General features: G+C 43.0%; 1 protein-coding gene across 1 annotated transcript in view; it reads left to right on the forward strand.

The window, feature by feature from the left end:
* Positions 1 to 27,314, forward strand: part of epha6 (eph receptor A6) — a 232,630-nt gene that overhangs the window by 146,900 nt on the left and 58,416 nt on the right. Inside the window, exons 10-13 of the mRNA XM_071331152.1 lie at positions 16,909 to 17,033; positions 17,981 to 18,143; positions 19,967 to 20,075; positions 24,270 to 24,463. Of these exons, the coding sequence (XP_071187253.1) occupies positions 16,909 to 17,033; positions 17,981 to 18,143; positions 19,967 to 20,075; positions 24,270 to 24,463 (591 nt within the window). The remainder of the gene's footprint in view (positions 1 to 16,908; positions 17,034 to 17,980; positions 18,144 to 19,966; positions 20,076 to 24,269; positions 24,464 to 27,314) is intronic.

The following is a 27,314-nucleotide window of genomic DNA, read 5'->3' on the forward strand; positions in this document are numbered from 1 at the left end:
TAGTTTCCTGCAGCAGAGAACTACCTACTAATACCTTGATAATGATCTAGTTTCCTGCAGCAGAGAACTACCTACTAATACCTTGATAATGATCTAGTTTCCTGCAGCAGAGAACTACCTACTAATACCTTGATTATGATGTCATAGTTTCCTGCAGCAGAGAACTACCTACTAATGCCTTGATAATGATCTAGTTTCCTGCAGCAGAGAACTACCTTCTAATGCCTTGATAATGATCTAGTTTCCTGCAGCAGAGAACTACCTACTAATGCCTTGATAATGATCTCCTAGTTTCCTGCAGCAGAGAACTACCTACTAATGCCTTGATAATGATCTAGTTTCCTGCAGCAGAGAACTACCTACTAATGCCTTGATAATGATCTAGTTTCCTGCAGCAGAGAACTACCTACTAATATCTTGATAATTATCTAGTTTCCTGCAGCAGAGAACTACCTACTAATGCCTTGATAATGATCTAGTTTCCTGCAGCAGAGAACTACCTACTAATGCCTTGATAATGATCTAGTTTCCTGCAGCAGAGAACTACCTACTAATGCCTTGATAATGATCTCTTAGTTTCCTGCAGCAGAGAACTACCTACTAATGCCTTGATAATGATCTAGTTTCCTGCAGCAGAGAACTACCTACTAATGCCTTGATAATGATCTAGTTTCCTGCAGCAGAGAACTACCTACTAATACCTTGATAATGATCTAGTTTCCTGCAGCAGAGAACTACCTACTAATACCTTGATAATGATCGAGTTTCCTGCAGCAGAGAACTACCTACTAATGCCTTGATAATGATCTCCTAGTTTCCTGCAGCAGAGAACTACCTACTAATGCCTTGATAATGATCTAGTTTCCTGGAGCAGAGAACTACCTACTAATGCCTTGATAATGATCTAGTTTCCTGCAGCAGAGAACTACCTACTAATGCCTTGATAATGATCTAGTTTCCTGCAGCAGAGAACTACCTACTAATGCCTTGATAATGATCTAGTTTCCTGCAGCAGAGAACTACCTACTAATGCCTTGATAATGATCTAGTTTCCTGCAGCAGAGAACTACCTACTAATGCCTTGATAATGATCTAGTTTCCTGCAGCAGAGAACTACCTACTAATGCCTTGATAATGATCTAGTTTCCTGCAGCAGAGAACTACCTACTAATACCTTGATAATGATCTAGTTTCCTGTAGCAGAGAACTACCTACTAATGCCGTGATAATGATCTAGTTTCCTGCAGCAGAGAACTACCTACTAATGCCTTGATAATGATCTAGTTTCCTGCAGCAGAGAACTACCTACTAATACCTTGATAATGATCTAGTTTCCTGTAACAGAGAACTACCTACTAATGCCTTGATAATGATCTAGTTTCCTGCAGCAGAGAACTACCTATTAATGCCTTGATAATGATCTAGTTTCCTGCAGCAGAGAACTACCTACTAATGCCTTGATAATGATATCCTAGTTTCCTGCAGCAGAGAACTACCTTCTAATGCCTTGATAATGATCTAGTTTCCTGCAGCAGAGAACTACCTACTAATGCCTTGATAATGATCTCCTTGTTTCCTGCAGCAGAGAACTACCTACTAATACCTTGATAATTATCTAATAGTTTCCTGCAGCAGAGAACTACCTACTAATGCTTTGATAATGATCTAGTTTCCTGCAGCAGAGAACTACCTACTAATGCCTTGATAATGATCTAGTTTCCTGCAGCAGAGAACTACCTACTAATACCTTGATAATGATCTCCTAGTTTCCTGCAGCAGAGAACTACCTACTAATACCTTGATAATGATCTCCTAGTTTCCTGCAGCAGAGAACTACCTACTAATGCCTTGATAATGATCTAGTTTCCTGCAGCAGAGAACTACCTACTAATACCTTGATAATGATCTAGTTTCCTGCAGCAGAGAACTACCTACTAATACCTTGATAATGATCTAGTTTCCTGCAGCAGAGAACTACCTACTAATACCTTGATAATGATCTAGTTTCCTGCAGCAGAGAACTACCTACTAATACCTTGATTATGATCTCTTAGTTTCCTGCAGCAGAGAACTACCTACTAATGCCTTGATAATGATCTAGTTTCCTGCAGCAGAGAACTACCTACTAATGCCTTGATAATGATCTAGTTTCCTGCAGCAGAGAACTACCTACTAATACCTTGATAATGATCAAGTTTCCTGCAGCAGAGAACTACCTAGTAATACCTTGATAATGATCTAGTTTCCTGCAGCAGAGAACTACCTACTAATGCCTTGATAATGATCTAGTTTCCTGCAGCAGAGAACTACCTACTAATACCTTGATAATGATCTAGTTTCCTGTAGCAGAGAACTACCTACTAATGCCGTGATAATGATCTAGTTTCCTGCAGCAGAGAACTACCTACTAATGCCTTGATAATGATCTAGTTTCCTGCAGCAGAGAACTACCTACTAATACCTTGATAATGATCTAGTTTCCTGTAACAGAGAACTACCTACTAATGCCTTGATAATGATCTAGTTTCCTGCAGCAGAGAACTACCTATTAATGCCTTGATAATGATCTAGTTTCCTGCAGCAGAGAACTACCTACTAATGCCTTGATAATGATATCCTAGTTTCCTGCAGCAGAGAACTACCTTCTAATGCCTTGATAATGATCTAGTTTCCTGCAGCAGAGAACTACCTACTAATGCCTTGATAATGATCTCCTTGTTTCCTGCAGCAGAGAACTACCTACTAATACCTTGATAATTATCTAATAGTTTCCTGCAGCAGAGAACTACCTACTAATGCTTTGATAATGATCTAGTTTCCTGCAGCAGAGAACTACCTACTAATGCCTTGATAATGATCTAGTTTCCTGCAGCAGAGAACTACCTACTAATACCTTGATAATGATCTCCTAGTTTCCTGCAGCAGAGAACTACCTACTAATACCTTGATAATGATCTCCTAGTTTCCTGCAGCAGAGAACTACCTACTAATGCCTTGATAATGATCTAGTTTCCTGCAGCAGAGAACTACCTACTAATACCTTGATAATGATCTAGTTTTCTGCAGCAGAGAACTACCTACTAATACCTTGATAATGATCTAGTTTCCTGCAGCAGAGAACTACCTACTAATACCTTGATAATGATCTAGTTTCCTGCAGCAGAGAACTACCTACTAATACCTTGATTATGATGTCATAGTTTCCTGCAGCAGAGAACTACCTACTAATGCCTTGATAATGATCTAGTTTCCTGCAGCAGAGAACTACCTACTAATACCTTGATAATGATCTAGTTTCCTGCAGCAGAGAACTACCTACTAATGCCTTGATAATGATCTCCTAGTTTCTTGCAGCAGAGAACTACCTATTAATGCCTTGATAATGATCTAGTTTCCTGCAGCAGAGAACTACCTTCTAATACCTTGATAATGATCTAGTTTCCTGCAGCAGAGAACTACCTACTGATGCCTTGATAATGATCTAGTTTCCTGCAGCAGAGAACTACCTACTAATGCCTTGATAATGATCTAGTTTCCTGCAGCAGAGAACTACCTACTAATGCCTTGATAATGATCTCCTAGTTTCCTGCAGCAGAGAACTACCTGCTAATGCCTTGATAATGATCTCTTAGTTTCCTGCAGCAGAGAACTACCTACTAATGCCTTGATAATGATCTAGTTTCCTGCAGCAGAGAACTACCTACTAATGCCTTGATAATGATCTAGTTTCCTGCAGCAGAGAACTACCTACTAATACCTTGATAATGATCAAGTTTCCTGCAGCAGAGAACTACCTAGTAATACCTTGATAATGATCTAGTTTCCTGCAGCAGAGAACTACCTACTAATGCCTTGATAATGATCTCCTAGTTTCCTGCAGCAGAGAACTACCTACTAATGCCTTGATAATGATCTAGTTTCCTGCAGCAGAGAACTACCTACTAATGCCTTGATAATGATCTAGTTTCCTGCAGCAGAGAACTACCTACTAATGCCTTGATAATGATCTAGTTTCCTGCAGCAGAGAACTACCTACTAATGCCTTGATAATGATCTAGTTTCCTGCAGCAGAGAACTACCTACTAATGCCTTGACAATGATCTAGTTTCCTGCAGCAGAGAACTACCTACTAATGCCTTGATAATGATCTCCTAGTTTCCTACAGCAGAGAACTACCTACTAATGCCTTGATAATGATCTAGTTTCCTGCAGCAGAGAACTACCTACTATTGCCTTGATAATGATCTAGTTTCCAGCAGCAGAGAACTACCTACTAATGCCTTGATAATGATCTAGTTTCCTGCAGCAGAGAACTACCTACTAATGCCTTGATAATGATCTCCTAGTTTCCTGCAGCAGAGAACTACCTACTAATGCCTTGATAATGATCTAGTTTCCTGCAGCAGAGAACTACCTACTAATGCCTTGATAATGATCTAGTTTCCTGCAGCAGAGAACTACCTACTAATGTCTTGATAGTGATCTAGTTTCCTGCAGCAGAGAACTACCTACTAATGCCTTGATAATGATCTCTTAGTTTCCTGCAGCAGAGAACTACCTACTAATGCCTTGATAATGATCTAGTTTCCTGCAGCAGAGAACTACCTACTAATGCCTTGATAATGATCTAGTTTCCTGCAGCAGAGAACTACCTACTAATACCTTGATAATGATCTAGTTTCCTGCAGCAGAGAACTACCTACTAATACCTTGATAATGATCGAGTTTCCTGCAGCAGAGAACTACCTACTAATGCCTTGATAATGATCTCCTAGTTTCCTGCAGCAGAGAACTACCTACTAATGCCTTGATAATGATCTAGTTTCCTGGAGCAGAGAACTACCTACTAATGCCTTGATAATGATCTAGTTTCCTGCAGCAGAGAACTACCTACTAATGCCTTGATAATGATCTAGTTTCCTGCAGCAGAGAACTACCTACTAATGCCTTGATAATGATCTAGTTTCCTGCAGCAGAGAACTACCTACTAATGCCTTGATAATGATCTAGTTTCCTGCAGCAGAGAACTACCTACTAATGCCTTGATAATGATCTAGTTTCCTGCAGCAGAGAACTACCTACTAATGCCTTGATAATGATCTAGTTTCCTGCAGCAGAGAACTACCTACTAATGCCTTGATAATGATCTAGTTTCCTGTAGCAGAGAACTACCTACTAATGCCGTGATAATGATCTAGTTTCCTGCAGCAGAGAACTACCTACTAATGCCTTGATAATGATCTAGTTTCCTGCAGCAGAGAACTACCTACTAATACCTTGATAATGATCTAGTTTCCTGTAACAGAGAACTACCTACTAATGCCTTGATAATGATCTAGTTTCCTGCAGCAGAGAACTACCTATTAATGCCTTGATAATGATCTAGTTTCCTGCAGCAGAGAACTACCTACTAATGCCTTGATAATGATATCCTAGTTTCCTGCAGCAGAGAACTACCTTCTAATGCCTTGATAATGATCTAGTTTCCTGCAGCAGAGAACTACCTACTAATGCCTTGATAATGATCTCCTTGTTTCCTGCAGCAGAGAACTACCTACTAATACCTTGATAATTATCTAATAGTTTCCTGCAGCAGAGAACTACCTACTAATGCTTTGATAATGATCTAGTTTCCTGCAGCAGAGAACTACCTACTAATGCCTTGATAATGATCTAGTTTCCTGCAGCAGAGAACTACCTACTAATACCTTGATAATGATCTCCTAGTTTCCTGCAGCAGAGAACTACCTACTAATACCTTGATAATGATCTCCTAGTTTCCTGCAGCAGAGAACTACCTACTAATGCCTTGATAATGATCTAGTTTCCTGCAGCAGAGAACTACCTACTAATACCTTGATAATGATCTAGTTTCCTGCAGCAGAGAACTACCTACTAATACCTTGATAATGATCTAGTTTCCTGCAGCAGAGAACTACCTACTAATACCTTGATAATGATCTAGTTTCCTGCAGCAGAGAACTACCTACTAATACCTTGATTATGATGTCATAGTTTCCTGCAGCAGAGAACTACCTACTAATACCTTGATAATGATCTAGTTTCCTGCAGCAGAGAACTACCTTCTAATGCCTTGATAATGATCTAGTTTCCTGCAGCAGAGAACTACCTTCTAATGCCTTGATAATGATCTAGTTTCCTGCAGCAGAGAACTATCTACTAATACCTTGATAATGATCTAGTTTCCTGCAGCAGAGAACTACCTACTAATGCCTTGATAATGATCTAGTTTCCTGCAGCAGAGAACTACCTTCTAATGCCTTGATAATGATCTAGTTTCCTGCAGCAGAGAACTACCTACTAATACCTTGATAATGATCTAGTTTCCTGCAGCAGAGAACTACCTACTAATGCCTTGATAATGATCTCCTAGTTTCTTGCAGCAGAGAACTACCTACTAATGCCTTGATAATGATCTAGTTTCCTGCAGCAGAGAACTACCTTCTAATACCTTGATAATGATCTAGTTTCCTGCAGCAGAGAACTACCTACTGATGCCTTGATAATGATCTAGTTTCCTGCAGCAGAGAACTACCTACTAATGCCTTGATAATGATCTAGTTTCCTGCAGCAGAGAACTACCTACTAATGCCTTGATAATGATCTCCTAGTTTCCTGCAGCAGAGAACTACCTGCTAATGCCTTGATAATGATCTCTTAGTTTCCTGCAGCAGAGAACTACCTAGTAATACCTTGATAATGATCTAGTTTCCTGCAGCAGAGAACTACCTACTAATGCCTTGATAATGATCTCCTAGTTTCCTGCAGCAGAGAACTACCTACTAATGCCTTGATAATGATCTAGTTTCCTGCAGCAGAGAACTACCTACTAATGCATTGATAATGATCTAGTTTCCTGCAGCAGAGAACTACCTACTAATGCCTTGATAATGATCTAGTTTCCTGCAGCAGAGAACTACCTACTAATGCCTTGATAATGATCTAGTTTCCTGCAGCAGAGAACTACCTACTAATGCCTTGATAATGATCTAGTTTCCTGCAGCAGAGAACTACCTACTAATGCCTTGACAATGATCTAGTTTCCTGCAGCAGAGAACTACCTACTAATGCCTTGATAATGATCTAGTTTCCTGCAGCAGAGAACTACCTACTAATGCCTTGATAATGATCTCCTAGTTTCCTGCAGCAGAGAACTACCTACTAATGCCTTGATAATGATCTAGTTTCCTGCAGCAGAGAACTACCTACTATTGCCTTGATAATGATCTAGTTTCCAGCAGCAGAGAACTACCTACTAATGCCTTGATAATGATCTAGTTTCCTGCAGCAGAGAACTACCTACTAATGCCTTGATAATGATCTCCTAGTTTCCTGCAGCAGAGAACTACCTACTAATGCCTTGATAATGATCTAGTTTCCTGCAGCAGAGAACTACCTACTAATGCCTTGATAATGATCTAGTTTCCTGCAGCAGAGAACTACCTACTAATGCCTTGATAATGATCTAGTTTCCTGCAGCAGAGAACTACCTACTAATGCCTTGATAATGATCTAGTTTCCTGCAGCAGAGAACTACCTACTAATGCCTTGATAATGATCTAGTTTCCTGCAGCAGAGAACTACCTACTAATGCCTTGACAATGATCTAGTTTCCTGCAGCAGAGAACTACCTACTAATGCCTTGATAATGATCTCCTAGTTTCCTGCAGCAGAGAACTACCTACTAATGCCTTGATAATGATCTAGTTTCCTGCAGCAGAGAACTACCTACTATTGCCTTGATAATGATCTAGTTTCCAGCAGCAGAGAACTACCTACTAATGCCTTGATAATGATCTAGTTTCCTGCAGCAGAGAACTACCTACTAATGCCTTGATAATGATCTCCTAGTTTCCTGCAGCAGAGAACTACCTACTAATGCCTTGATAATGATCTCTTAGTTTCCTGCAGCAGAGAACTACCTACTAATACCTTGATAAGGATCTAGTTTCCTGCAGCAGAGAACTACCTACTAATGCCTAGATAATGATCTAGTTTCCTGCAGCAGAGAACTACCTACTAATGCCTTGATAATGATCTCGTTTCCTGCAGCAGAGAACTACCTACTAATACCTTGATAATGATCTAGTTTCCTGCAGCAGAGAACTACCTACTAATGCTTTGATAATGATCTAGTTTCCTGCAGCAGAGAACTACCTACTAATGCCTTGATAATGATCTAGTTTCCTGCAGCAGAGAACTACCTTCTAATGCCTTGATAATGATCTAGTTTCCTGCAGCAGAGAACTATCTACTAATACCTTGATAATGATCTAGTTTCCTGCAGCAGAGAACTACCTACTAATGCCTTGATAATGATCTAGTTTCCTGCAGCAGAGAACTACCTTCTAATGCCTTGATAATGATCTAGTTTCCTGCAGCAGAGAACTACCTACTAATACCTTGATAATGATCTAGTTTCCTGCAGCAGAGAACTACCTACTAATGCCTTGATAATGATCTCCTAGTTTCTTGCAGCAGAGAACTACCTACTAATGCCTTGATAATGATCTAGTTTCCTGCAGCAGAGAACTACCTTCTAATACCTTGATAATGATCTAGTTTCCTGCAGCAGAGAACTACCTACTGATGCCTTGATAATGATCTAGTTTCCTGCAGCAGAGAACTACCTACTAATGCCTTGATAATGATCTAGTTTCCTGCAGCAGAGAACTACCTACTAATGCCTTGATAATGATCTCCTAGTTTCCTGCAGCAGAGAACTACCTGCTAATGCCTTGATAATGATCTCTTAGTTTCCTGCAGCAGAGAACTACCTACTAATGCCTTGATAATGATCTAGTTTCCTGCAGCAGAGAACTACCTACTAATGCCTTGATAATGATCTAGTTTCCTGCAGCAGAGAACTACCTACTAATACCTTGATAATGATCAAGTTTCCTGCAGCAGAGAACTACCTAGTAATACCTTGATAATGATCTAGTTTCCTGCAGCAGAGAACTACCTACTAATGCCTTGATAATGATCTCCTAGTTTCCTGCAGCAGAGAACTACCTACTAATGCCTTGATAATGATCTAGTTTCCTGCAGCAGAGAACTACCTACTAATGCCTTGATAATGATCTAGTTTCCTGCAGCAGAGAACTACCTACTAATGCCTTGATAATGATCTAGTTTCCTGCAGCAGAGAACTACCTACTAATGCCTTGATAATGATCTAGTTTCCTGCAGCAGAGAACTACCTACTAATGCCTTGATAATGATCTAGTTTCCTGCAGCAGAGAACTACCTACTAATGCCTTGATAATGATCTAGTTTCCTGCAGCAGAGAACTACCTACTAATGCCTTGATAATGATCTAGTTTCCTGCAGCAGAGAACTACCTACTAATGCCTTGACAATGATCTAGTTTCCTGCAGCAGAGAACTACCTACTAATGCCTTGATAATGATCTCCTAGTTTCCTGCAGCAGAGAACTACCTACTAATGCCTTGATAATGATCTAGTTTCCTGCAGCAGAGAACTACCTACTATTGACTTGATAATGATCTAGTTTCCAGCAGCAGAGAACTACCTACTAATGCCTTGATAATGATCTAGTTTCCTGCAGCAGAGAACTACCTACTAATGCCTTGATAATGATCTCCTAGTTTCCTGCAGCAGAGAACTACCTACTAATGCCTTGATAATGATCTCTTAGTTTCCTGCAGCAGAGAACTACCTACTAATACCTTGATAAGGATCTAGTTTCCTGCAGCAGAGAACTACCTACTAATGCTTAGATAATGATCTAGTTTCCTGCAGCAGAGAACTACCTACTAATGCCTTGATAATGATCTCGTTTCCTGCAGCAGAGAACTACCTACTAATACCTTGATAATGATCTAGTTTCCTGCAGCAGAGAACTACCTACTAATGCTTTGATAATGATCTAGTTTCCTGCAGCAGAGAACTACCTACTAATGCCTTGATAATGATCTAGTTTCCTGCAGCAGAGAACTACCTACTAATACCTTGATAATGATCTAGTTTCCTGCAGCAGAGAACTACCTACTAATGCCTTGATAATGATCTAGTTTCCTGTAGCAGAGAACTACCTACTAATGCCTTGTTAATGATCTAGTTTCCTGCAGCAGAGAACTACCTACTAATGCCTTGATAATGATCTCTAGTTTCCTGCAGCAGAGAACTACCTACTAATGCCTTGATAATGATCTAGTTTCCTGCAGCAGAGAACTACCTACTAATACCTTGATAATGATCTAGTTTCCTACAGCAGAGAACTACCTACTAATGCCTTGATAATGATCTAGTTTCCTGCAGCAGAGAACTACCTACTAATATCTTGTCACCGGTGATAATGCAACTTTTAGATAAACTTAATGAATGACTATTTACATTCCAATGTAATCTACTTACTCCGCCATTTTTATTTTCATGTGTAATTGATAACATATTTAAACTAGGGAATTAAATCTAACTTGTCGTGTTTAGACAGGGAACGCTGCAAACAGGGGAGGGTAAATGAATTCGGAATTATGTCTGAATAAATGTAGCATAACTAAAAGCATAATGAGGCATTAATATGCAATTTGCAAATGATGAGCGTGAGGCAGGAAACAAATCTCCCTTAATGTGTTGGGGATAAAACCACAGATGAATTCTAATTCAAATCCTGTCCTGTGTCCCAAATAGGAGGAGAGGAGAGGAGAGGAGAGGAGAGGAGAGGAGAGGAGAGGAGAGGAGAGGAGAGGAGAGGAGAGGAGGTGTCAACCTCATTCCATGGAGGGCCTAGTGTCTGCAGGTTTTTGTTTTTTCCTTTCAATGAAGACCTAGACAACCAGGTGAGGGGAGTTCCTTACTGTAACCTAGACAACCAGGTGAGGGGAGTTCCTTACTGTAACCTAGACAACCAGGTGAGGGGAGTTCCTTACTGAGACCTAGACAACCAGGTGAGGGGAGTTCCTTACTGTAACCTAGACAACCAGGTGAGGGGAGTTCCTTACTGTAACCTAGACAACCAGGTGAGGGGAGTTCCTTACTGAGACCTAGACAACCAGGTGAGGGGAGTTCTTTACTGAGACCTAGACAACCAGGTGAGGGGAGTTCCTTACTGAGACCTAGACAACCAGGTGAGGGGAGTTCCTTACTGAGACCTAGACAACCAGGTGAGGGGAGTTCCTTACTGTGACCTAGACAACCAGGTGAGGGGAGTTCCTTACTGTAACCTAGACAACCAGGTGAGGGGAGTTCCTTACTGAGACCTAGACAACCAGGTGAGGGGAGTTCCTTACTGAGACCTAGACAACCAGGTGAGGGGAGTTCCTTACTGTGACCTAGACAACCAGGTGAGGGGAGTTCCTTACTGAGACCTAGACAACCAGGTGAGGGGAGTTCCTTACTGAGACCTAGACAACCAGGTGAGGGGAGTTCCTTACTGAGACCTAGACAACCAGGTGAGGGGAGTTCCTTACTGAGACCTAGACAACCAGGTGAGGGGAGTTCCTTACTGAGACCTAGACAACCAGGTGAGGGGAGTTCCTTACTGTGACCTAGACAACCAGGTGAGGGGAGTTCCTTACTGTGACCTAGACAACCAGGTGAGGGGAGTTCCTTACTGTGACCTAGACAACCAGGTGAGGGGAGTTCCTTACTGTGACCTAGACAACCAGGTGAGGGGAGTTCCTTACTGTGACCTAGACAACCAGGTGAGGGGAGTTCCTTACTGTGACCTAGACAACCAGGTGAGGGGAGTTCCTTACTGTGACCTAGACAACCAGGTGAGGGGAGTTCCTTACTGTGACCTAGACAACCAGGTGAGAGTTCCTTACCTGGTTGTGGGTGGATCGAAAAACTCAGACACAGCCCTCCGTGGAATGAGTTTGACATCTGGGCTATAGGTAGTGCTCTTCCCTGGTCTAAAGTAGTGCACTATATAGGGAATAGGGACCTGGTCTAAAGTAGTGCACTATATATAGGGAATAGGGTTCTATAGGGCCCTGTTCTAAAGTAGTGCACTATATATAGGGAATAGGGTTCTATAGGGCCCTGGTCTAAAGTAGTGCACTGTATATAGGGAATAGGCTTCTATAAGGCCCTGGTCTAAAGTAGTGCACTATATAGGGAATAGGGTTCTATAGGACCCTGGTCTAAAGTAGTGCACTATATAGGGAATAGGGTTATATAGGGCCCTGGTCTAAAGTAGTGCACTATATAGGGAATAGGGTTCTATAGGGCCCTGGTCTAAAGTAGTGCACTATATAGGGAATAGGGTTCTATAGGGCCCTGGTCTAAAGTAGTGCACTATATATAAGGAATAGGGTTCTATAGGGCCCTGGTCTAAAGTAGTGCACTATATATAAGGAATAGGGTTCTATGGGGCTACAGTAGTACTTGTGAGGGACAGACATGAGGTTACAGTAGTACTAGTGAGGGACAGACATGAGGCTACAGTAGTACTAGTGAGGGACGGGACTGGCATGAGGCTACAGTAGTACTGAATTACTCCCTGATCTGTCCTGTCCCTGGACAGGGTGAATTAGTCCCTGATCTGTCCTGTTCCTGGACAGGGTGAATTAGTCCCTGATCTGTCCTGTTCAACACGTCTCCTCCTATTGTTCCTGGACAGGGTGAATTAGTCCCTGATCTGTCCTGTCCCTGGACAGGGTGAATTAGTCCCTGATCTGTCCTGTTCCTGGACAGGGTGAATTAGTCCCTGATCTGTCCTGTCCCTGGACAGGGTGAATTAGTCCCTGATCTGTCCTGTTCCTGGACAGGGTGAATTAGTCCCTGATCTGTCCTGTTCCTGGACAGGGTGAATTACTCCCTGATCTGTCCTGTTCCTGGACAGGGTGAATTAGTCCCTGATCTGTCCTGTTCCTGGACAGGGTGAATTAGTCCCTGATCTGTCCTGTTCCACACGTCTCCTCCTATTGTCCCTGGACAGGGTGAATTAGTCCCTGATCTGTCCTGTTCCTGGACAGGGTGAATTAGTCCCTGATCTGTCCTGTTCTACACGTCTCCTCCTATTGTCCCTGGACAGGGTGAATTAGTCCCTGATCTGTCCTGTTCCTGGACAGGGTGAATTAGTCCCTGATCTGTCCTGTTCCTGGACAGGGTGAATTAGTCCCTGATCTGTCCTGTTCCTGGACAGGGTGAATTACTCCCTGATCTGTCCTGTTCCCTCCCTCCCTACCTCCCTCCCTCCTCTCCTCTCCCTCCCTCTCTCCGTTCGGCCGTCTCCACTCCTCTCCCTCCCATCCCCAGATTTGCATGTCGTTATTAACAGTAAGAGACACATTACTCTGACACACACACACACACACACACACACACACACACACACACACACACACACACACACACACACATTGTGCTGACTGAGGATGTTATTACCCGGCTGGCAGCAGCACAGCTACCAGTCGTGGCCTGAGAGAATATTTACCTGGAGAAATTCAATCAGTGTGTGCCGAAACGACACACACACACACACACACACACACACACACACTCAGTCTGCTGTGGTTAATGCAACTCCCAGCATCATACTGTATATAGAATCTGTTATTATGTCAGGATCTAGTCTGCCCAGTGTGAAGCCAGTTAGTAGAGACTGGTCATCTACCATGCTGACCCCCCCCCCCCCCAGACACAGTACTGACTGGTACATTATAACACTGGTCATCTACCATGCTGACCCCCCCCCCCCCAGACACAGTACTGACTGGAGACTGGTACATTATAACACTGGTCATCTACCATGCTGACCCCCCCAGACACAGTACTGACTGGAGACTGGTACATTATAACACTGGTCATCTACCATGCTGACCCCCCCAGACACAGTACTGACTGGAGACTGGTACATTATAACACTGGTCATCTACCATGCTGACCCCCCCCCCCCCCCCCCAGACACAGTACTGACTGGAGACTGGTACATTATAACACTGGTCATCTACCATGCTGACCCCCCCAGACACAGTACTGACTGGAGACTGGTACATTATAACACTGGTCATCTACCATGCTGACCCCCCCCCCCCCCAGACACAGTACTGACTGGAGACTGGTACATTATAACACTGGTCATCTACCATGCTGACCCCCCCAGACACAGTACTGACTGGTACATTATAACACTGGTCATCTACCATGCTGACCCCCCCAGACACAGTACTGACTGGTACATTATAACACTGTCAACATGACGTCTAGGATGCATTATATTACACCATTACCGTTATATTACACCATTACCATTATATTACACCATTATCATTATATAACACTATTACCATTATATTAAACCATTACCATTATATAACACCATTACCATTATATTACACCATTACCATTATATAACACCATTACCATTATACCACCATTACCATTATATAACACCATTACCATTATACCATATATTGCCAGTAACATTAACCAAACCAATGGATGTATATGAATGGACAATCACACCATTTTTCCCTACAGTGTGTGAAGACACAAAGGTGCATTTGAAGGTCAGGAAGTCGGTTTTATCTTGTTAAGGGCAGGAAGTCGGTTTTAGTTTGCTAAGGTCAGGAAGTCGGTTTTAGTTTGCTAAGGTCAGGAAGTCGCTTTTATCTTGCTAAGGTCATGAAGTCGGTTTTATCTTGCTACGGTCAGGAAGTCGGTTTTATCTTGCTGCGGTCAGGAAGTCGGTTTTAGTTTGCTACGGTCAGGAAGTCGGTTTTATCTTGCTACGGTCAGGAAGTCGGTTTTAGTTTGCTAAGGTCAGGAAGTCGGTTTTATCTTGCTAAGGTCAGGAAGTCGGTTTTATCTTGCTAAGGTCAGGAAGTCCGTTTTATCTTGCTAAGGTCAGGAAGTCGGTTTTATCTTGCTAAGGTCAGGAAGTCGGTTTTATCTTGCTAAGGTCAGGAAGTCGGTTTTATCTTGCTACGGTCAGGAAGTCAGTATTAGCTTGCTAAGGTCAGGAAGTCGGTTTTATCTTGCTAAGGTCAGGAAGTCGGTTTTATCTTGCTAAGGTCAGGAAGTCGGTTTTATCTTGCTACGGTCAGGAAGTCAGTTTTAGCTTGCTAAGGTCAGGAAGTCGGTTTTATCTTGCTAAGGTCAGGAAGCCGGTTTTATCTTGCTAGGGTCAGGAAGTCGGTTTTATCTTGCTAAGGTCAGGAAGTCGGTTTTAGTTTGCTAAGGTCATTAAGTCGGTTTAGTTTGCTAAGGTCATGAAGTCGGTTTTATCTTGCTAAGGTCAGGAAGTCGGTTTTATCTTGCTAAGGTCAGGAAGTCGGTTTTATCTTGCTAAGGTCAGGAAGTCGGTTTTATCTTGCTAAGGTCAGGAAGTCGGTTTTATCTTGTTAAGGTCAGGAAGTCGGTTTTATCTTGTTAAGGTCAGGAAGTCGGTTTTATCTTGTTAAGGGCAGGAAGTCGGTTTTATCTTGTTAAGGTCAGGAAGTCGGTTTTAGTTTGCTAAGGTCAGGAAGTCGGTTTTATCTTGCTAAGGTCAGGAAGTCGGTTTTATCTTGCTACGGTCAGGAAGTCGGTTTTATCTTGTTAAGGGCAGGAAGTCGGTTTTATCTTGTTAAGGTCAGGAAGTCGGTTTTATCTTGTTAAGGGCAGGAAGTCGGTTTTATCTTGTTAAGGTCAGGAAGTCGGTTTTAGTTTGCTAAGGTCAGGAAGTCGGTTTTATCTTGCTAAGGTCAGGAAGTCGGTTTTATCTTGCTACGGTCAGGAAGTCGGTTTTATCTTGTTAAGGGCAGGAAGTCGGTTTTAGTTTGCTAAGGTCAGGAAGTCGGTTTTATCTTGCTAAGGGCAGGAAGTCGGTTTTATCTTGTTAAGGGCAGGAAGTCGGTTTTATCTTGTTAAGGGCAGGAAGTCGGTTTTATCTTGTTAAGGGCAGGAAGTCGGTTTTAGTTTGCTAAGGTCAGGAAGTCGGTTTTATCTTGCTAAGGGCAGGAAGTCGGTTTTATCTTGTTAAGGGCAGGAAGTCGGTTTTATCTTGCTAAGGGCAGGAAGTCGGTTTTATCTTGTTAAGGGCAGGAAGTCGGTTTTATCTTGTTATGGGCAGGAAGTCGGTTTTATCTTGCTACGGTCAGGAAGTCGGTTTTATCTTGTTATGGGCAGGAAGTCGGTTTTATCTTGCTAAGGGCAGGAAGTCGGTTTTATCTTGTTAAGGGCAGGAAGTCGGTTTTAGTTTGCTAAGGTCAGGAAGTCGGTTTTATCTTGCTAAGGGCAGGAAGTCGGTTTTATCTTGTTAAGGGCAGGAAGTCGGTTTTATCTTGCTAAGGGCAGGAAGTCGGTTTTATCTTGTTAAGGGCAGGAAGTCGGTTTTATCTTGTTATGGGCAGGAAGTCGGTTTTATCTTGCTACGGTCAGGAAGTCGGTTTTATCTTGTTAAGGGCAGGAAGTCGGTTTTAGTTTGCTAAGGTCAGGAAGTCGGTTTTATCTTGTTAAGGGCAGGAAGTCGGTTTTAGTTTGCTAAGGTCAGGAAGTCAGTTTTATCTTGCTAAGGGCAGGAAGTCGGTTTTAGTTTGCTAAGGTCAGGAAGTCAGTTTTATCTTGCTACGGTCAGGAAGTCAGTTTTATCTTGCTAAGGTCAGGAAGTCGGTTTAACTGTAGGCTGCCAGTACCAACTATATAATCCTCATAACTTCTTCTGTGAGAGATTTAAAAAATAACCGGTTCAAGGACATAGATCTGATGGAATAGAAGAAACGATTGGTACCATGATTGTCTTTAAAAAATTATAATTTGTACACGAATATTGACCACAAAGATTTACATTTTCTCATTTCCTGGGGGGGGGGGGGCATCCTGTATTCTGAATTGAGAGGCGACAGTCGTTCTCCCCCTGGTCCAAACCACTGATGAGTATTTGGGAGTATTTTACACAATGTAATTTGACCCAGGCCTTTGAACGTGTCTCTGCAGGTCCTTCTCTGGTCGGCGTGGTGAGGAAGGACTGGGCATCTGACAACAGTATCGCCCTCTCCTGGCCAGAGGCAGAACAGCAGCCTAACGTCATACTGGACTATGAGATCAAGTACTACGATAAGGTAACGTCCTATAGACCACGTTTCTGTAACACTTTAGTTGTAATATAGCAATGCGAAGGTTGTCGGTTCAATTCCCACACGGCTCACATACTAAAATGTATACACTTACTGTATGCCAGCCATACCACCACTGCCGGCTTGCTTCTGAAGGTAAACAGGGTTGGTCCTGGTCAGCAGCATACCACCCTGCATACCACTGCCGGCTTGCTTCTGAAGCTAAGCAGGGTTGGTCATGGTCAGCAGCATACCGCCCTGCATACCACTGCCGGCTTGCTTCTGAAGCTAAGCAGGGTTGGTCCTGGTCAGCAGCATACCACCCTGCATACCACTGCCGGCTTGCTTCTGAAGCTAAGCAGGGTTGGTCCTGGTTGGTCCCTGGATGGGAGACCAGATGCTGCTGGAAGTGGTGTTGGAGGGCCAGTAGGAGGCACTCTTTCCTCTGGTCTAAAAAATATCCCAATGCCCCAGGGCAGTGATTGGGGACATTGCCCTGTGTAGGGGTGCCGTCTTTCGGATGGGACGTTAAACGGGTGTCCTGACTCTCTGAGGTCATTAAAAGATCCCATGGCACTTATCGTAAGAGTAGCGGTGTTAACCCCGGTGTCCTGGATAAAGTCCCAATCTGGCCCTCAAACCATCACGGTCACCTAATCATCCCCAGCTTACAATTGGCTCATTCACCCCCCCCCCCCCCCCTCTCCTCTCCCCTGTAACTATTCCCCAGGTCGTTGCTGTAAATGAGAACGTGTTCTCAGTCAACTTACCTGGTAAAATAACGGTAAAATAACGGGTAAAATAACGGTAAAATAACGGTAAAATAACGGTAAGATGTAAGACACATTGGATAAAAAGGTCTGTTAACCAGCGCTCCTGGAGGTGGCTTCTGTATGTCTTGTTTTGCTCCCACCCTGTTGTAAGTGGAGTTATTTGGGGTGTGTCCTCACCAGGAACAGGAACAGTCGGGATACTCATCGACCCGTACCAAGGCCCTCAGCGTCATCGTGACCGGTCTCAAGCCCTCCACCGTGTACGTGTTCCACGTGCGCGCTCGCACCGCCGCAGGCTTCACCGCTTACAGCGACACGTTTGACTTCTCCACCGGGGACGAGTGTGAGGACACGCGTGTGTGTGTCTGTGTGTTTCTCTGTGTGTGTGTTTCTGTGTGTGTGTGTGTGTGCGTTTCTGTGTGTGTGTTTCAGTGTGTGTATTTATTAGTGTGTGTGTTTCTCTCTCTCTCTGTGTGTGTGTGTGTGTGTGTGTGTGTGTGTGTGTGTGTGTGTGTGTGTGTGTGTGTGTGTGTGTGTGTGTGTGTGTGTGTGTGTGTGTGTGTGTGTGTGTGTGTGTGTGTGTGTGTGTGTGTGTGTGTGTGTGTTTCTCAATGTGTGTGTGATTCAGTGTGTGTAGTAATAAGTTGTATACTTGTCTCAGTGTGTGTAGTAATAAGTCGTATACTTGTCTCAGTGTGTGTAGTACTAAGTTGTATACTTGTCTCAGTGTGTGTAGTACTAAGTTGTATACTTGTTTCAGTGTGTGTAGTAATAAGTCGTATACTTGTATCAGTGTGTGTAGTACTAAGCTGTATACTTGTCTCAGTGTGTGTAGTACTAAGTTGTATACTTGTCTCAGTGTGTGTAGTACTAAGTTGTATACTTGTCTCAGTGTGTGTAGTACTAAGTTGTATACTTGTCTCAGTGTGTGTAGTACTAAGTCGTATACTTGTCTCAGTGTGTGTAGTACTAAGCTGTATACTTGTCTCAGTGTGTGTAGTACTAAGTCGTATACTTGTATCAGTGTGTGTAGTACTAAGCTGTATACTTGTCTCAGTGTGTGTAGTAATAAGTCGTATACTTGTCCCAGTGTGTGTAGTACTAAGTTGTATACTTGTCTCAGTGTGTGTAGTACTAAGTTGTATACTTGTCTCAGTGTGTAGTACTGAGTTGTATACTTGTCTCAGTGTGTGTAGTACTAAGTTGTATACTTGTCTCAGTGTGTGTAGTACTAAGTTGTATACTTGTCTCAGTGTGTGTAGTACTAAGTTGTATACTTGTCTCAGTGTGTAGTACTAAGTTGTATACTTGTCTCAGTGTGTGTAGTACTAAGTTGTATACTTGTCTCAGTGTGTGTAGTACTAAGTTGTATACTTGTCTCAGTGTGTGTAGTACTAAGATGTATACTTGTCTCAGTGTGTATAGTACTAAGTTGTATACTTGTCTCAGTGTGTATAGTACTAAGCTGTATACTTGTCTCAGTGTGTGTGTAGTACTAAGTTGTATACTTGTCTCAGTGTGTGTAGTACTAAGATGTATACTTGTCTCAGTGTGTATAGTACTAAGTTGTATACTTGTCTCAGTGTGTGTAGTACTAAGTTGTATACTTGTCCCAGTGTGTGTAGTACTAAGTTGTATACGTGTCTCAGTGTGTAGTACTAAGTTGTATATACTTGTCTCAGTGTGTGTAGTACTAAGTTGTATACGTGTCTCAGTGTGTAGTACTAAGTTGTATATACTTGTCTCAGTGTGTGTAGTACTAAGTTGTATACTTGTCTCAGTGTGTGTAGTACTAAGTTGTATATACTTGTCTCAGTGTGTGTAGTACTAAGTTGTATACTTGTCTCAGTGTGTGTAGTACTAAGGTGTGTACTTGTCTCAGTGTGTGTAGTACTAAGCTGTATACTTGTCCCAGTGTGTGTAGTACTAAGTCGTATACTTGTCTCAGTGTGTGTAGTACTAAGTTGTATACTTGTCTCAGTGTGTGTAGTACTAAGTTGTATACTTGTCTCAGTGTGTGTAGTACTAAGTCGTATACTTGTCTCAGTGTGTGTAGTACTAAGTTGTATACTTGTCTCAGTGTGTGTAGTACTAAGTTGTATACTTGTCCCAGTGTGTGTAGTACTAAGTCGTATGCGTGTCTCTCTCTGCTCTGTCCCGTAACAGACTCAGGCATGGCAGCTGACCATGGGCAGGTGCTAGTGGTTGTCACGGCAGCCGTGGGCGGGTTCTCCCTGCTCATCATCCTCACCCTCTTCTTCCTCATCACCGGACGGTAAGTGGAAACCCCACTCCTAGCCTATGTCTCTATTCCCTTTATAGTGCCCTACTTTATGACACCCTATTCCCTATATAGTGCACTACTTTGACACCCTATTCCCTATATAGTGCACTACTTTGACACCCTATTCCCTATATAGTGCACTACTTTGACACCCTATTCCCTATATAGTGCACTACTTTGACACCCTATTCCCTTTATAGTGCACTACTTTTGACCAGATCCCTATGGGGAATAGTGTGCCCTTAGCCTGCCTTGACAACATACTTCTGAAGTAGTACTTGTGCCCCTCTCTCAATTCAATTCAATTCAAGGGGCTTTAACCTTTCTGGTGCAGGCGTTCTGCTAGCGACCCACCTCGACAACATCCGAGTGCCAAATTCAAAATACAGAAATAGTCATAATAAACATTCATAAAAAATACAAGTGTTATACATCGTCTTAAAGATTAACTTCTCGTTAATCCAGTCGCTTTGTCAGATTTCAAAAAGGCTTTACGGCATTCTTCTTCATTTTTCAGAGAACAAGCCTGAAACAATGTCTAAAGACTGTTGACATCTAGTGGAAGCCATAGGAACTGCAATCTGGGTCCTATCCCATTAGATACTCTATAGGCATTCAATTGAAAATACCCACATCAAAAAAATCCCACTTCCTGGATGGATTTTCCTCAGGTTTTCACCTGCCATATCAGTTCTGTTATACTCACAGATATTATTTTAACAGTTTTGGAAACTTTGGAGTGTTTTCTATCCAAATCGACCAATTATATGCATATCCTAGCTTCTGGGCCTGAGTAACAGGCAGTTTACTTTGGGCATGCTTCTCATCCAGACGTCGAAATACTGCCCCCAAGCCATAAGAAGATTTATTGGCATGGGAAACATATGTTAACATTGCCAAAGCAAGTGAAATAGATAATATACAAAAGTGAAATAAACAATACAAATGAACAGTAAACATTACACTCACAGAAGTTCCAAAAGAATAAAGACATTTCAAATGTCATATTATGTCTATATACCGTGTTGTAACGATGTGCAAATACTGAAAATACAAAAGGGAAAATAAATAAGCATAAATATGGGTTGTATTTACAATGGTGTTTGTTCTTCACTGGTTGCCCTTTTCTTGTGGCAACAGGTCACAAATCATGCTGCTGTGATGTACACTGTGGAATTTCACCCAGTAGATATGGGAGTTTATCAGAATCGGGTTTGTTTTCAAATTCTCTGTGGGTCTGTGTAATCTGAGAGAAATATGTGTCTCTAATATGGTCATAGGCAGGAGGTTAGGAAGTGCAGCTCAGTTTCCACCTCATTTTGTGGGCAGTGAGCACATAGCCTGTCTTCTCTTGAGAGCCAGGTCTGCCTACGGTGGCCTTTCTCAATAGCAAGGCTATGCTCACTGAGTCTGTACATAGTCAAAGCTTTCTTTGTTTGGGTCAGTCACAGTGGTCAGGTATCCTGCCACTGTGTACTCTCTGTTTAGGGACAAATAGCATTCTAGTTTGCTCAGTTTTTTGGTTAATTCTTTCCAATTTGTCAAGTAATTATCTTTTGGTTTTCTCGTGATTTGGTTGGGTCTAATTATGTTGCTGTCCTGGGGCTCTGTGGGATGTGTTTGTGTATGTGAACAGAGCCCCAGGACTCACTCTCTCCCTCACCCTCTCTCTCCTCCCTCTCCCTCTCCCTCTCCATCTCTCTTCTCTTCCCTCTCCTCCCCTCTCTCCCCCACCACTCCTCTCCCTCTCCCTCCCCCTCCCTCTCTCTCTCTCCCTCCCCCTCTCTATCCTCTCTCCCCTCTCCTCTCTCTCTCCCTTTCCCTCCCTCTCTCCCTCTCTCTCTCCTTTCTCCCCTCGCCTCCTCTCTCCCCCACCACTACTCTCTCTCCTCCCTCTCCCTCTCCCTCTCCATCTCTCTTCCCTCTCCTCCCCTCTCTCCCCCACCACTCCTCTCCCTCTCCCTCCCCCTCCCTCTCTCTCCCTCCCCCTCTCTATCCTCTCTCCCCTCTCCTCTCTCTCTCCCTTTCCCTCCCTCTCCCCCTCTCTCTCTCTCTCCCTCCCCCTCTCTATCCTCTCTCCCCTCTCCTCTCTCTCTCCCTCTCTCTCCCTCTCTCTCCTCTCTCTCTCCTCTCATTATCGCTGAGTGTGATTCAGTTCAAATCGGTTCAACCAGGCACCCCCACATCCGCCAAGCTGTCCTTCTCATTTTCCCATTGGCTGGGCCACTTTTATGCCTAATTACTCTGCATGCATTCCTGCTGTTGGCTGCTGGCTGTCTGGTTGTCTCCTCTCATTGGTTACTCCCCTATCTATCTGTATGTCACGCCCTGACCTTAGAGATCCTTTTAATTCTCTATTTGGTGAGGTCGGGGTGTGACTAGGGTGGGCAAATCTATGTTTTCTATTTCTTTGTTGGCCAGGTATGGTTCCCAATCAGAGGCAGCTGTCTATCGTTATCTCTGATTGGGGATCATACTTAGGCAGCCTTTTTCCCACCTGTAGTTTGTGGGATCTTGTTTTTGGTACTGTGCTGTTTAGCCCGACTAGACGTTACGTTTCGTTTTGTATTTGTTGTTTTTTCGGTGTTCATTTCATAACTTAAATTGTACGCCTACCACGCTGCACCTTGGTCCGATCCTTCCACCGACGAACGTAACATTGTTGCTACTACTGACTGACAGAGAGAGTATGGACACTGACAGGAGGTTCAGATTGGGACTGGGCTACGACCCAAATGAACACTGACAGGAGGTTCAGATTGGGACTGGGCTACGACCCAAATGGACACTGACAGGAGGTTCAGATTGGGACTGGGCTACGACCCAAATGGACACTGACAGGAGGTTCAGATTGGGACTGGGCTACGACAGAGGCTGAGTCCCAAATGGACACTGACAGGAGGTTCAGATTGGGACTGGGCTACGACCCAAATGGACACTGACAGGAGGTTCAGATTGGGACTGGGCTACGACCCAAATGGACACTGACAGGAGGTTCAGATTGGGACTGGGCTACGACAGAGGCTGAGTCCCAAATGGACACTGACAGGAGGTTCAGATTTGGACTGGGCTACGACCCAAATGGACACTGACAGGAGGTTCAGATTGGGACTGGGCTACGACAGAGGCTGAGTCCCAAATGGACACTGACAGGAGGTTCAGATTGGGACTGGGCTACGACCCAAATGGACACTGACAGGAGGTTCAGATTGGGACTGGGCTACGACAGAGGCTGAGTCCCAAATGGACACTGACAGGAGGTTCAGATTGGGACTGGGCTACGACCCAAATGGACACTGACAGGAGGTTCAGATTGGGACTGGGCTACGACATAGGATGAGTCCCAAATGGACACTGACAGGAGGTTCAGATTGGGACTGGGCTATGACATAGGATGAGTCCCAAATGGACACTGACAGGAGGGTTCAGATTGGGACTGGGCTACGACATAGGATGAGTCCCAAATGGACACTGACAGGAGGTTCAGATTGGGAATGGGCTACGACATAGGTTGAGTCCCAAATGGACACTGACAGGAGGGTTTAGATTGGGACTGGGCTACGACATAGGCTGAGTCCCAAATGGACACTGACAGGAGGGTTCAGATTGGGACTGGGCTACGACATAGGATGAGTCCCAAATGGACAACAATAGTGCACTACTTTTGGTTTCAGCCCATATGCTGTGGTGGACAGCTCCACTGTACTCCCTGCATCCTGGTCCACTTCCTGCCCAACTAGATGTTCAGTCATTGCATTGCATCAACCAATGGTTGCATGCCACATCATCAACTGTGCAGTCAGGCATCAGATCAGTTAATCTATTCAGGCGATGTGAGATCTGATACGTGTCTGTAATGTAGTCAGACAGGACCCTCTACCTGACATGTGTCTGTAATGTAGTCAGACAGGAACCTCTACCTGACATGTGTCTGTATTGTAGTCAGACAGGAACCTCTACCTGACATGTGTCTGTAATGTAGTCAGACAGGAACCTCTACCTGACATGTGTCTGTAATGTAGTCAGACAGGAACCTCTACCTGATGTCTGTAATGTAGTCAGACAGGAACCTCTACCTGACATGTGTCTGTAATGTAGTCGGACAGGAAGCTCTACCTGACGCCTGTAATGTAGTCAGACAGGAAGCTCTACCTGACCTTGTCCAATGTGTCTCTCCCGGTCCAGGTGTCAGGTGTTCATCAAGGCTAAGATGAAGTCAGAGGATAAGAGGAGGGCGGACTTTCACAACGTGCTTCCTCTCCCTGGTATCAAGACGTATGTGGATCCTGACACATATGAAGACCCAACGCAGGCTGTCCACGAGTTCACCAAGGAGATAGATCCTTCTAGAATACGCATCGAGAGGGTGATAGGAGCAGGTACTGAGACACACACACACCCACACACACCCACACACACACACACACACACACACACACACACACACACACACACACACACACACACACACACACACACACACACACACACACACACACACACACACACACACACACACATGCAGGCACACACCCACACACGCACACACACAAGCAAGCATGCACACGGTAGTTATATAGGATGGTGTGTATAGTTAGTATAGACAGTAGTTATATAGGATGGTGTGTATAGACAGTAGTTATATAGTATGGTGTGTATAGACAGTAGTTATATAGGATGGTGTGTATAGACAGTAGTTATATAGGATGGTGTGTATAGACAGTAGTTATATAGGATGGTGTGTATAGACAGTAGTTATATAGGATGGTGTGTATAGACAGTATAGACAGTAGTTATATAGGATGGTGTGTATAGACAGTATAGACAGTAGTTATATAGGATGGTGTGTATAGACAGTAGTTATATAGGATGGTGTGTATAGACAGTATAGACAGTAGTTATATAGGATGGTGTGTATAGACAGTAGTTATATAGGATGGTGTGTATAGACAGTAGTTATATAGGATGGTGTGTATAGACAGTAGTTATATAGGATGGTGTGTATAGACAGTAGTTATATAGGATGGTGTGTATAGACAGTATAGACAGTAGTTATATAGGATGGTGTGTATAGACAGTAGTTATATAGGATGGTGTGTATAGACAGTAGTTATATAGGATGGTGTGTATAGACAGTAGTTATATAGGATGGTGTGTATAGACAGTATAGACAGTAGTTATATAGGATGGTGTGTATAGACAGTAGTTATATAGGATGGTGTGTATAGACAGTATAGACAGTAGTTATATAGGATGGTGTGTATAGACAGTAGTTATATAGGATGGTGTGTATAGACAGTAGTTATATAGGATGGTGTGTATAGACAGTAGTTATATAGGATGTGTGTATAGACAGTAGTTGTATAGGATGGTGTGTATAGACAGTAGTTATATAGGATGGTGTGTATAGACAGTAGTTAAATAGGATGGTGTGTATAGACAGTAGTTATATAGGATGTGTGTATAGACAGTAGTTATATAGGATGGTGTGTATAGACAGTAGTTATATAGGATGGTGTGTATAGACAGTAGTTATTATAGGATGGTGTGAATAGACAGTAGTTTTATAGGATGGTGTGTATAGACAGTAGTTATATAGATGGTGTGTATAGACAGTAGTTATATAGGATGGTGTGTATAGACAGTAGTTATATAGGATGGTGTGTATAGACAGTAGTTATATAGGATGGTGTGTATAGACAGTATAGACAGTAGTTATATAGGATGGTGTGTATAGACAGTAGTTATATAGGATGGTGTGTATAGACAGTAGTTATATAGGATAGTGTGTATAGACAGTAGTTATATAGGATGGTGTGTATAGACAGTAGTTATATAGGATAGTGTGTATAGACAGTAGTTATATAGGATGTGTGTATAGACAGTAGTTATATAGGATGGTGTGTATAGACAGTATAGACAGTGGTTATATAGGGTGGTGTGTATAGACAGTATAGACAGTAGTTATATAGGAGAGTGTGTATAGACAGTATAGACAGTAGTTATATAGGATGGTGTGTTCAGACAGTAGTTATATAGGATGGTGTGTATAGACAGTAGTTATTATAGGATGGTGTGAATAGACAGTAGTTTTATAGGATGGTGTGTACAGACAGTAGTTATATAGGATGGTGTGTATAGACAGTAGTTATATAGATTGTGTGCATAGACAGTAGTTATATAGGATGGTGTGTATAGACAGTAGTTATATAGGATGGTGTGTATAGACAGTAGTTATATAGGATGGTGTGTATAGACAGTAGTTATATAGGATGGTGTGTATAGTTAGTATAGACAGTAGTTATATAGGATGGTGTGTATAGACAGTAGTTATATAGGATGGTGTGTATAGACAGTAGTTATATAGGATGGTGTGTATAGACAGTATAGACAGTAGTTATATAGGATGGTGTGTATAGACAGTAGTTATATAGGATGGTGTGTAAAGACAGTAGTTATATAGGATGGTGTGTATAGACAGTATAGACAGTAGTTATATAGGATGGTGTGTATAGACAGTATAGACAGTAGTTATATAGTATGGTGTGTATAGACAGTAGTTATACAGGATAGTGGTTAGAGTGTAGGGGGGGCAGGTAGTTTAGTGGTTAGAGTGTAGAGGTGGCAGGTAGCCTAGTGATTAGAGTGTAGAGGTGGCAGGTAGCGTAGTGGTTAGAGTGTAGAGGTGGAAGGTAGCCTAGTGGTTAGGGTGTAGAGGTGGCAGGTAGCCTAGTGGTTAGAGTGTAGAGGCGGCAGGTAGCCTAGTGGTTAGAGCGTTGGACTAGTAACCGAAATGTTGCAAGATCGAATCCCCGAGCTGACAAGGTAAAAATCTGTCGTTCTGCCTCCTGAACAAGGCAGTTAACCCACTGTTCCCTGGTAGGCCGTCATTGTAAATAAGAATTAGTTCTTAACTGACTTGCCTAGTTAAATAAAAGGTAAATAAATAAGAAAAAACGGAGCGTTTCCCCCAGCAGTGGAATGTTATTGAGGGTTTCCCCCAGCAGTGGAATGTTATTGAGGGTTTCCCCCAGCAGTGAGGGTTTCCCCCAGCAGTGGAATGTTATTGAGGGTTTCCCCCAGCAGTGGAATGTTATTGAGGGTTTCCCCCAGCAGTGGAATGTTATTGAGGGTTTCCCCCAGCAGTGGAATGGTATTGAGGGTTTCCCCCAGCAGTGGAATGTTATTGAGGGTTTCCCCCAGCAGTGAGGGTTTCCCCCAGCAGTGGAA

Source organism: Salvelinus alpinus, chromosome 10 (assembly GCF_045679555.1).
Source record: "Salvelinus alpinus chromosome 10, SLU_Salpinus.1, whole genome shotgun sequence".
NCBI lineage: Eukaryota > Metazoa > Chordata > Actinopteri > Salmoniformes > Salmonidae > Salvelinus > Salvelinus alpinus.